At 40.2% G+C, this 12,612-nt stretch overlaps 1 protein-coding gene across 4 annotated transcripts in view; it reads left to right on the top strand.

Annotated features, from left to right (window-relative positions):
- The window catches only part of KIAA1549 (KIAA1549 ortholog), a 120,848-nt gene that overhangs the window by 102,519 nt on the left and 5,717 nt on the right, over positions 1–12,612 (top strand). For 2 of the 4 annotated variants that reach the window (XM_087723017.1, XM_087723019.1), the window contains 7 exons: positions 382–587; positions 2,373–2,596; positions 4,443–4,587; positions 6,251–6,544; positions 7,402–7,454; positions 8,205–8,353; positions 11,731–11,885. In XM_087723017.1, the coding sequence (XP_087579143.1) occupies positions 382–587; positions 2,373–2,596; positions 4,443–4,587; positions 6,251–6,544; positions 7,402–7,454; positions 8,205–8,353; positions 11,731–11,885 (1,226 nt within the window). The remainder of the gene's footprint in view (positions 1–381; positions 588–2,372; positions 2,597–4,442; positions 4,588–6,250; positions 6,545–7,401; positions 7,455–8,204; positions 8,354–11,730; positions 11,886–12,612) is intronic. The other 2 variants (XM_087723018.1, XM_087723020.1) reach the window with 2 other exon arrangements.

The following is a 12,612-nucleotide window of genomic DNA, read 5'->3' as shown; positions in this document are numbered from 1 at the left end:
CCTGCAAACTTCCCACGAGCAAAGTAAATGGGGAAACCAGCAGGAATGGGAGGGAGGGAGGAAGAGTTCTGATGCTCCCTACCAGGAAAATTCAACGGGAAAGTCGGCAGGAGGTCAGAAGTCACTGCTCCCACTGCTTTTCTGGCCAAACATGATTGTTCTGTTTTTCTGTTTAGGTAAGGACATATCTATGAAACAGTGACCTAACATGGCATAGGTTGTCTAGTATTACATTCTTTTTTTCTAATTTCAGTGGTACTATTCAAATCGTGATTTGCTTTTTGGCCCAGAGCCTTTTGTAAATGTCACATGCCCTGGGATTTGACTATGCTTATTAAACCAATACATTTTTCTCTTTTTATATTTTTATTTGTAACCCAGGCCCTCCGCAGATCACTAATGGAACGCAGCAGCCAACTTCAGCCTCTATCTTTGAGCACGTAGACCGTATGTCCCGATCCTCTGAAATCAGTAGAAGAGTCCCTAGCAAGATCCAACTGATTGCCATGCAACCAATTGCAGTCCCTGCAGCACAAAACCAACCCCTTTCTGACCGAGTTGCCGAAACCAACAAAATCAATAAGGAGGTACTCTCCTCTTTCATAGCCTCCCCCCACCTTTCATAACATACCTCTCACAAGAAGAATCTGTTTAAAATGAAGCCAACACAAAATTATAGGAATACCTGGAGATATTTTGTTTAGAACTAAAAAAAAATTTAAGTGGGTATCAGGTCTGCTCTCTGGAGAATGCATTTCATAAATGAGGCCCCAACTGAGATGGCTCTCTTCTTGTATCTACTCTGCCTTGAATGACTACAGTTACTCCTCTGTCACTTTTCCCAAACTATAAATCTCAGGATTCTTTGGGGGAAGGTCATGATGTATATTTAGGACTGTCCTCCTAGGCAACTCTATGTCAAGCCTACCTATTCCTGTGGCTTTTAAAAATTTTGCTCTGTAAAGTAAAGTTAACCTCACTATGCCGGATATGACTGTGGCTCCTTCAAAAAATGAGGAGGGGGCCCAAAATGTAAAATGTAAAAATAACTTGTCGCAAAGGTGCTTTTTCAAGAGGCAACTGGACTTCCTTTGTTTTCCCTTGAAGATGTTTTGCTTCTCATCCAAGAAGCTTCTTCATTTCTGACTGAATTGTGGAGAATTGCAAGGAATATAAATCCTTCTGTTCTCCATCATTCCATCAGAGCTGAAGAAGCTTCTTGGATGAGAAGAGAAATGTCTTCAAGGAAAAAAGTCCAGTTGCCTCTTGGAAAAGCACCTTTGGGACATACATGACCTTGATGACTGAGAATCTCCATAGACATGTCAAAATAATTTGGAAATTGCAGGGCACCACATGCCTCCTGTTCTCAACATCAGTAGCTTCTGTGAAAGAATAACCAGGCATGACTCCTGGCCTTGTGGATGAAGCTGAAAAATAGTTTTTTTTTGTCTTTTTAGATTTCCCATGTGCAGAAAGTTTGTTGTAGTAGTTTCTTATATAAGATTGCCTCCATTTTTCTAGGATATTGTGCTCTGGGGATCCTTTACATACATCCAAGTTCTCATATCTGTTTGTTTTTGCTACACTGAAAAAAAATCATATAGTCACACTTGTTAGAGCTACAAGCTCATAAATACATAACCACTACCTCTCACTGAGTGAGATAATTATACTTAAATATTTGACACTATCCATTATGTCTGCTTCAAATGGCCCCTTCATTCAAATGCATTAGAGAATTGTTAAATGAGGGAGAGAAAGTAGATTTCAATTCCTGTAATAGCAGATTCTGTGAAGCAAGATCAATATTTTAGTAATGCGGATGAAAGTAAGAAACAACAGAAATAAATATTGTTTCTCTATACAATTAACCACTTTGCTTTTGTCTTGTCTCAATGAGATTCTGCTGCAGTCACTCCTCAGACAGCCATGCAGGAAAATTACCTGTAATTGGATGTCCAAAACAGAGACACTTCCACATAAACCCAAACACCATTCTTATCAGACTGATAATTCTTAGCTTTATACAAGCACAGTCTTTTTTTTTACATAAGCTTTTACCATAGCCCGGATTCTCTCTGATTCCTTTGCTGCTATGCCTCTCCGACAGGTTTCAGGAGATGCAATTTGCATGCTGTTTGTCATGCTCTCGTATTAATATGCTGTGCTCTCTCTTCTTCTGATTGTCCTTGCTGTATGAATCATACAGGGCATGATTTCCCTACCTGAAGTTATATACTGGCAAGCATTCAACATTTTCTTCTCTTATTTTCCTTCTCCTGTCTGATCCATTTTGATCGTGTCAGAGGAAAAAGCACCAATGTTCCAAAAAAGGTTTAATGCATCTCCCTATTTTATTTTCTTGAAAGATACAGACAGCTCTGAGGCATAAATCTGAGATTGAGCATCACCGTAACAAGATCCGGCTACGTGCCAAGCGCAAAGGACATTATGAATTCCCAATTGTGGATGACGTGGTTATCATCGATACCAAAGAGCAGCAGCAGATGTACCGCAAGGCACAGATGCAAATAGATAAAATCTTGGACCCGAGTGGCAACATGCCAACTGTTTTCATAGAACCCAGGAAGAGGTAAGATGGAGAGAGTGGCATTCATTCCCATTAATTTAGAAAATGTGTACATCCCTGAAAATATCAAAGAAAGTAAAGAAAGAAACGTTAAAATATTTTATGTCAGACTCCTAAAGTATTAAGATTGTTAAAATATTTGGTGTCGTGTTTCATCTATAAATGTCTCACTTGGGAAGGCACAAGGAGAAAAGAAATTAAGGCAACAGAATATACTGGGCAATAAAAGGGAGCTGTGTATTTCTTTTCTTGAAATTTGCCTCCTAGATCCTCCAAGATCTTCAGTTTTCTTGAGCATGGCTTCTCCCTGGTTAATATTAAGATGTACGAATGGGAGATCTATTTCTGGTGAATAAAAGCTGGCATCTGCTATAAACAAGGCTCTTTTAAAGGTGTAACATTGATTGCTGAACCTTCGTGGGTTTTTTGGAAACAGATCAATGCTATTCTGTTTGATAGGGCCGTCTATTGTAATTTGTTTCTCTGGCTTTGTTTTCTGTGTATTTTAATCACATCTTAAATATGCTTGTTCTTTGTTTATTCTTATTCTATACTTACTTTAGAGCCTCTTTTGGAGAGGAGGCAGGATAAACTGATTAAAATGAATAATCTATTAATGTTTTCTCAAATCAGTGGCCCATATAAAATAAGTAAATAAAATGTAAACACCTGCCAAGATACCACCAACAGTTTTGCATTCATGCCAGTATTTAGAAATGTGGTTCATTTTACAATAATATCTAAACTAGGCCTATCAAATGGAAAACTAAATGAATGTTCTAGTTAATGTATTCAAATTTCAGATGTTGATGATGATTCCCTTGAGAATTTGGATAAGTGAGAGCATATCACAATTAAGCTAGCTATTTACCGCATTTTTCAGAGTGTAAGATGCACTCCCCCCCTCCTAAAAAAAAGTGGGTGGAAATGTCTGTGTGTCTTATACAGCAAATGTTACAGAAGCTCTACCCACCTGCCAGCCCCCACCATTTGGCCTCCTTGCAACCAACAGCATGGTCAGTTTCAGCACAGTCTGATTTAGCATGAGCAGCTGATTGGCAGTTGGATCTGCCTCTCGGAATACCTCCAATCAGCTGTTACAGGCTGTGGTAATCGCTTGTCCCATTTTCGGCCTCCGCACATCTCATTTTCGGCCCATTCCAGGTAGTGGAGATAGGCAACAGTGGCAGTGAGCCCTGCCACCTGGAATGGGCCCAAAATGGGACATGTGAAGACCAAAAACGGGGCACTCAGAGACCAAAACTGAGATGCACAGAGGCCAAAAATGGGGTGCGCATAGGTAGCAGCAATGGGCAGCAGTGGCGCTGATGGGCAGCAGCTATCCCCACAGCCTGGAACAGCTGGTCAGAGGTTTCCCAGGAGGCAAATCCAACTGCCAATCAGCTGCTCATGCTAAATGAAGCTGTGCTGAAGCTGACCAGACTTTTGTTGTTTGCTGCAAGGAGGCATATTGCTGGGAGTCAGAGGCAGATTTTCTTTTCTTGTTTTTCTCCCCAAAATCTAGGTGTGTTTTATACTTTGAAGCATGTTATAATCTGAAAAATACGGCATTTATGTTTATTCCATTATATTATTCATGTCCCCTCATCTGCCAAAAACTTTTGCTGCAGTTGCAAAAACAAAAGCAATAAAAAATAGCCTATAAAATTGGAAGTAATGGTAGGAATAAAAATTCCTTAGATAGATTGCCTTAAAATTTGAAGAGGCTTAGATAAAAGATGTTTCACATGCTACAAACTCTTTGCGGTAATGTTTCATGGTATTAAGAACACAATTTAGACAATGCTGGCAAGTCTCAAGGCATTTAAAGAAACTATTTGTTCTTTAGTTCACGGGCAAAACGATCCCCAAAGCAGCGTCGGAGGCATCAGATGAATGGAAGCCCAATGGATGCCGACAAGGACAGGCTAATCACAACGGACAGTGATGGGACATATAAAAGGCCTCCTGGTGTCAACAACTCAGCATACATTGTATGTATAGATCTTTAGGAAGGGTACATATGATAATATATTGCAACATCCAACTTGCATGTAAATGTTGCATGACTGTATGGTGAAGATTGTAAATGTTGCGTGACTGTATGGTGAAGATGTAAAATTGTTTTGTTCACAGTTATTTGAAGAGCCCTGATTTATAGATGTGTCTCAAATCTATTTTCTGTCTTAGAAGTGAAGACATAACTAGGGACTCAAAAAAAGGGGGGGGGTGTCATGCACTGGGGTACCACTTATACTTGAAAGCCTAAGCCACAATGTCCAACCCTTTAGTCAGTACAACAATTCTAATTAAAACATTGGCCTATCTGCTATTTCCAGTGAAAGGGGAGGCCTGGGTAAAAAGCTTTCAATTCTTTGTTTTGCAATCTGTAACTTAAATCAGTTATTCCTACCTGTCCCATTCTCTCATATGATAAAGTCTGGGCTGTCTTCTGGGTGACAAACTATTTGAAGAGTGCTGTCACATCTCCCCCATTCATCTTTTCACAAGGCTAAGCGTTCCCAGTGCCGTTAATCTCCCTTAATAGAATTTACTAGTCCCTAATCTTACTTGTTGCCTTTCTCTTAATTAGTCCACTTTTTCTGAATCCTTCCCATTTTTAGCTACCACTGACCAACATGGCTTTCCTCCTACTGTATTCAAAGTGAGGTATAGTCATTGCAGAACAAAGTGAACAAATATAGTCTTAAATCTACTTTGATTCAACCTTTAAAAAAGGTTATTTGCTACTCTACTGATTCATACCCGGTTTACAAATGACCTTTTTTTATGTGTTGTTTTTCACAAGTACAGTTTCTGGATCAGATATACTGCACTTAGAATTCATTTCTGATTCTGATTCCTTAGCATATAACTTTGTATTTGTTTCATTATTCTTAGCAATTTCTCTAATCTGTCAAGATTGCTTTGAATTTTGTTTTGGTAAACTTAGGTATTTTTGAATGATCTGAAAATTTGATAACTATTCCTTCTTCCTTGTTATTCGACAAGGAAAAATGACTACCAGTGTAACACCTCATTGGGTACTTTCCTTCACTTTGATAAAGAATCATAGCTGAGTGTTCCTTGAATAAGATTTTTAAACCATTTCTGTATTTACTTCCTTCTCATGTTATTCAGCCCATATGCAATGAGCTTGCTAATCAGAATGTCACTTTTTAAAATGCGTTGCTGTAGTCTTCCTTCACCTCCCTCCCATATTTAAAAAGTTCACAATCCCAAAACAGTTCTGGCCATATAGTCCAGGATTGCTATATCACCATTATTTCCCCATAAACTGCATAGGAAGATTAGAAGACATGGTTAGCTCATTGCTCAGTGAAGAAAGCTTCACCTGTTTGTACTAGAAATATTCTTGCAGCGAGGGAACCGGTTCGGGGAAGTGGCAGGTCTGGGTCGCTGCTGGTTCTGCGACACAGGCCTGAATTCCACTAGCGGTCTGGCCAAACTGGGAGCAACCCACCTCTGCTCCCCTCTCTGGAGAAGGAGATACTGCTAATGATACTCAGAATATTCGCAATAAAGTTTGCACGATGTAACACGTAGATGCTGTTTTGACAAATAATACCACACTCAAATCATTACTTAGATAATGTGTTTGTTCTTGTCTCCCCCCCCCCAATCTTTTTTTCCCAGTCCGATCCTGACCTTCCTGCAGATCCACAGACTCCTTCTTCAACTGAATTGGGGAAATACTCAGGCCTGCCTTCCCATGCTCTCCAATATGTTCCTCCTCAGCCATCTATCGAAGAAGCCCGGCAAACAATGCATTCTCTCCTGGATGATGCTTTTGCTCTGGTGGCTCCTAGTACCCAAGCCTCCATCACCCATCCTGGAGGGTCAGGAGGACAGTCAACAAGCACTCCTGTTCGGGCTCCAAGAGACACCCCCAGCAGTCAGTGGGGGTCACCCTACAGCCAGGCTCACACAGTTAGTAGTCTCATTGATGCTCATCTCAAGAGCTTCTTTGTGAGAAAGAATAGTTCCTTCTGTCCCCAAGAATTTGTTTTTCCTTCTTCTTCTTAAAGGTATCCTAATTTTCTGCTTCTCAGTATCTGCCCAATTGTGTCAGAGTTTGGAAGTTAAATAAAATTGGGTCTCATTAGTAATTGAATGGAAGACATCCAGGGAAGTGCCAAGTTATAAATTAGACTAGAAAGTAAAAAAAAAAAAAGATGCAACATTACTTCTTTACTATCAACAGAAAATTGAATGATTATGTCCTCGTGGACATCAGGAATTAAATTCATGGGCATCTGCATTAATGCTTTAATAGTTAGTATTTAAATTTTTGAAAATATGCTTATCAAAATCCTTTCTTTTCTTTTTCTTTTTAACCCATTATTCTTTTCTTGTATTTTATTTATATAACATTGTTGTCTTTTCTTTTGCTAAGATTGCCATTTTCTGAATATGGCTAACTTTTTTGTAACACAGGATGGGGAACTATGGCCCCTTTATGATTCGTGGACTTCAACTCCCAGAATTCCTGAGCCAGCATGGAATTCTGGAAGTTGAAGTCCACATGTCATAAAGGGGCCATAGTTCCCCACTTTTGTTGTAGAAGATTTGCTTTGATTTGCTTCTATAATATAATATAATATAATATAACATGCTGACCATTTTTTTTTGATTTGGTAAAAGTTTTCTTAACTTAAAGTATTCAATATTTGGAAATATTTTAGTCTCTTAATTTTTCCTTTTGAATTCTATTTCACAATACCCTAATTATTTAAGAAGATATTGTCATGGGTTTCCCCCCCCCCTGACCTATGGTCTTTTTTCAGAGATACATGGATTTTGGGATGACTCCACCTTCAGCTCCAGGCCTGTTGCAGAGGTACTTTGTTAATTATTTGATCGGTGTATTTGTAGAAAAATTATTTCTTTTTCTAAGAATGATAAATACCTCTTCTTTCTTTTGAACCAAATTGCAAGCTTGGTAGACACCAGAGAACAAGCCAGAGAACTCCACCTACACAATTTGCTCCTTTCTCATTCTGCTAACATTTAATTACATGTGTTTTGATGCATTTCCTTATCTTTAGAATAGAATAGGGCAGGGCAGGGCAGAGTTGGAAGGGACCTTGGAGGTCTTCTAGTCTAACCCCCTGCTTAGGAAACCCTACACCACTTCAGACAAATGGATATCCAACATCTTCTTAAAAACATCCAGTGTTGGAGCATTCACAACTTCTGGAGGCAAGTTGTGCCACTGATTAATTGTTCTAACTGTCAGGAAATTTCTCCTTAGTTCTAAGTTGCTTTTCTCCTTGATTAGTTTCCACTCATTGCTTCTTGTCCCAAGTGCTTTGGAGAATAGCTTGACTCCCTCTTATTTATGGCAGTGATGACAGCCAGGGAACTGAGACATAAGTACACAAATGCATCTAGTAAATGCATGGATAGATATCTACTTAAGCTATTTTATTAAGTTAGTTATTAAGGTAACTACTTAAGATATTTAAAGATATTTAAATATCTTTAAAATATCTTTAAAATATTTGAGATATTTAAACTTAAATAAAATAAGTTTTATTTATGAGTGTATGGGTGGATGAAGGAATGTGTTTCATTGTTTTTCTACTAGCAGGCAAAACCTTGGATCTGGCTTTCTTCCACCTGTTGAATTAATACATCCAGACTCACAGCCATCAGATGTCCAATATTCCACTCGAGGCATCTACCCAGAGGAAATGCCATCAGTGGCACGGCCACGACCAGTTGGAAGCACTGCAGGTAACCCTTTCTAAGGAATCCATATTACAAAGAGTCTTATCTCCTAAAAATTAGCCACCATTCGATGGTTAAGTTAGACCCCAAATCTAGACTATAAAGAAGAGACATGATTAGTCCCCTTCTCATTTTAGCTCAGTAAATCATGTGCCTGCACTGGGGAAGATCTGGATGGTCAAATACCCAAATGTTGCACTCCCAGCAAAATAATTCCTCTAAGCCTCTCCATGAACCCATCCATATTTGGGGGATGGATTTACTTTTTCTTAATCCAACTCAGTGGGATTACCGAAGCGGTAGTGATTTGGCGGCTTGCCACACACCCCAAACCGGTTCTCCGGGCAGCGCCATAGGCACCGTCACCTTGTTTTTTGCTTCTGCGTATGCTCAGAACAATTTTTATTGCACGGCGCATGCGCATGCACGGCGCACCCATGAGCGAACCGGCAGTAGTGACTGCCGGAACCCACCCCTGATCCAACACAGCAGTACAGTTCCAACATATGTATAGATCTATAGTTTGTTTGCATACAATATCGATGTTGAAGAGAAAGCAATAAAAGATTCAAGAACTTTCATAATTCCAAATGTTAGAGATTGCCCTTCATCCATATTCCCCCAAGAGGCTTTTTAGTATGAAAACGACTGTAAAAAGTACAAAAGAATTCAAACATTAGCTGGGGGGCTGGGGAGGCAAAGAGTAGGATAGAATTTTGTAAGAACTGTGATATTTCCTTGCCACAGAAGCAAGGAAAGTGCCTACAATGCCTATAAGTGCCTATAATGCACTTAGAGATAGAGTTAGCTAGTGGACCTTTCAGCATGTGTTTTGATTTATTACATGAGATGAAAAGGTTGCCTTGGGAACTAAGTACTTCCAACTGCCATTTCTAACAGATGAAGAATGGCGACTTCTCTCTTATCTATCAGAAACCAGACCAAGTGAAAAGTGCTACATTTGCCTTTCCAGATGAGGGCATAGTTCATACACACATCTAAAAACAATTATATGTATGCCATCATATCTATGAAAAGCAGCCTGCATGGCTGTAAGCCCTTCTTTAGTTGTTGTTGTTGTTTTTCCCTTTTAAAATACAGATACTTCTTAACTTACAACAGCTTGTTTAGTGTTGTTCAGAGTTACACCATCATTGAAAAAAGTGACTTATAATGGTTCGTCACACTTATGACCATCGCAGCATCCCATGGTTACGTAATCAAAATTCAGATGCATGGCAACTGGTTCATAGTTATGACGGTTGCTCTGCCCCGAGCTCACGTGTTCTCCTTTTGTCACTTTCAGACCAGAAAAGTCAATTGGGAAGCCAGATTCACTAACTTAAGAGCTGCAATGATTCACTTAACAAGTGTGGCAAGAAAGATAAAATGGGGCAAAATTCACTTAACAAATGTCTCACTTAGCAACGTAAATTTTGGGCTCAAATGTGGCCATAGGTTGAGGGCTACTTGCTGTGTTTCTCAACCTGAGCATGTTTGCTGGGGAATTCCTGTAATCTGAGTCCGTCCATCTAAAAATTGCTAAGATTGAAAAACACTGCTTTCTAATAAACAAAAGAATATATAAAATCACCCCAAATTATCATCTGAGTATGTTTTAAAACAGGGGTGTCAAACTCTATTTCATTGAGGGCCGCATCAGGGTTGTAGTTGACCTTGTGGGGTGTGTGTGGCCAGCATGGGTGTGGCCAGCATGACATCACTCGTGTCGGGGTGCCTGTGGTGGCCCGAGCACTCTTCCAGTGAGAACGGGCTCCCGAGCTCCATTTTCAGCTATGATGGCCTCCTGCAACCCTCTGAGGGTTGGGGAGGCCACACACGGCCCCTGTGAGCTCCGTTTGCAACTGGGATGGCCTCCTGCAACTCTCTGCTAGCAAAAATGGAGCTCAGGGGGGCCACATGCGGGCCTCACGAGCTCCGTTTTCGCTGGCAGAGGCACCGTGGGCCAGTCCTTCTCTCTTTCCAGGACAGCCCTGTGGGCCAGATCTAAGAACCCTGCAGGCCAGATCCACCCCCCAGGTCTTGAGTTTGACACCCCTGTTTTAAAAGGTAAACACAGGGCAAAATGTCTGTGCATTATCTAACTAATATCACTGGGTATCGTTTGTATAAAATTAGCACTTAAAAACAACTCAAGACTTCAGTCTCATTCAAGTCAGTGTTCCTTATTCCACTAAAAACAGCTAAGAGAGTTTCAATAATCTCTTCTAACAGAGTTTTGACCACAGACAGACAGCCCAGTTTCATCCCTCAGGGCTCCCTCAAAATAAGTAAATCCAAACATTTTTCCATGGGGGATTTTGGGGTGCTTTTAAAAAATAAGTTCTTGCAGAAATTTAAAACTGTAACAGTGCAGCTCAAAATATTAAGTGGCCCTTTTTCCTCATTTGTGTGGGGTTTAATGGGTACAAGGGTTGATTTAATCTCAGCCCCATCTTCTATTCACAAAGGAACATTCCCGTATTTTTCAGAGTATAAGACACACATTTTTCCCTCAAAAAAGAGGCTGAAAATCTGGGTGCATCTTATACACTGAATACAGCACCTTTTTTGCCTCCTGAAACCCTGCCCCCTTCACCAAAATGGCCGTGCATAACCTTATGGAGGCTTTCAGAGAGCTCCTGGGGGCTGGGGAGGGCAGAAATGAGCAAAAAATGGGCCATTTTTTACTCAGTTTTGCCCCCCAAGCACCCAGAGCACTCCATAAGCTTCCTAATGCTCTTTTTTGACAAAAAATGGGCCCATTTTTACGAAAAACGGGCCGTTTTTGGGAGGTTTGCAGAGTGCAAAAACTTTTTTTTAAATTTGCCTCTTCAAAACCTTGGTGCATCTTATACTCTGGTGCATCTTATACTCCAAAAAATACGGTAGATATAAAAACTGTTCTCCAAAAAAGTGGATTCTGCTTTGACTGTGCAGCTGAGTATCCTAAATTAAGCAAATATTTTCTTGTATCGAAGGCAAATTGCTAGCATGAATTACATTCTCCTAAACTGCACATTAATGATGATTAAATATTGATAGGTCAGAAATGTTGCCTTTCTGACCCTTTCTCTTCCCCTCTTCTCTGCTCTACCACATTTGCCTTCAGCATGTTCCTTTAAAAAAAAGAATCACACAGAAATACCCTCCACTTGCGGGAGGAAAAAACACATTGAAAAATTTGCATGCAAGCAGATTTTTTTTTTAATTTATCCTAATTTGTCAATCTTTCCAAAAAGTTAATTGAATCATTTTTTCCCCCTGAGCCCCATTTCTTTGGTTATGTCTTATCTCCCCAATCCCTGTTTCTCAGATCGTTTGCCCCTCACTCTTCTGATGCTGCATGGTAAGATGAAAACAAAACAATATTTGCTTTTAAGGTTCTCAGATACAGCACCTCACTCAGGTGGGAATTGCTAGCAGGATCGGAGGTCAACCAATGGAGATCCCCTCAGGCAGAGCAGGGCATGGCCAGCCAGGGGAACAAGGGTGGCCCCCATACCGTGGAGAGGATGAATTTGCTAGGAGAGAAGCAGTGAGTACTGTGCTTCATGTTTGAATAGTTTCTGAAGCAGTCTTGTGTTTCCTGAATTCAATTTTTTTAGTTGCTTCTCTGGTGTTTTTTTTTTTTAGCTGCTGCTTTTGTCTTTTTCATACTTCAGCCCTTAAATCTCTGCTTTTTTTGTCCTTCTCTTACTCAGCCTTAGCTCTCATCCTTTATGCCAGGTTAGGCCACCTATTATTTATCCTGATCGGCATCAGCCAGCAGTGCGGTATCTAGGAAGCCTCAGGTTGCCCATTTCTCCTTATGCTCTTAGTGAAGATGGCTCCTCTGAACATGTCTTTCTGAAACCACTGTCTCCGTCAAACCTCACACCCATCTGAAAAAAAATATCAAAATCCTTTGGTTGGGGTGATAGAGAATTGTGGCTTTCTATCCTTGGAAAGACTTCAGATGAGACTGAAAAAGGTTTTACTATTACTATTACAAAATAAAAGCCATGTCTGTTGTGGTGTTCTATGAAGTTTTGTTTTTGCAAGCTAATTCCATCGGTGCAAAATGCTGTTTTTAGAGCATGGCTTTCTCATTGAACTGCATGTTTGAATTATCATGAGTTCCTCTTTATTCCTCCCTATATGGTAGGGGTATGTCTCATTCATGTTCCTTACATACTTGCTCTCCCCTGAGTCAAAGACTATTCTTCACCTCCATCCCAGACGGTAGTTGACCCATCACCTTAATTCATGCTCTAGGCCAGTGA

This window comes from Thamnophis sirtalis, unplaced genomic scaffold (genome assembly GCF_051295495.1).
Source record: "Thamnophis sirtalis isolate CommonGarterSnake01/CBP01778 unplaced genomic scaffold, rThaSir2_p1.2 scaffold_9, whole genome shotgun sequence".
NCBI classification, from domain to species: domain Eukaryota; kingdom Metazoa; phylum Chordata; class Lepidosauria; order Squamata; family Natricidae; genus Thamnophis; species Thamnophis sirtalis.
Note: the sequence above shows the minus strand (reverse complement) of the source record. Positions and strands in the feature narration are given on the sequence as shown.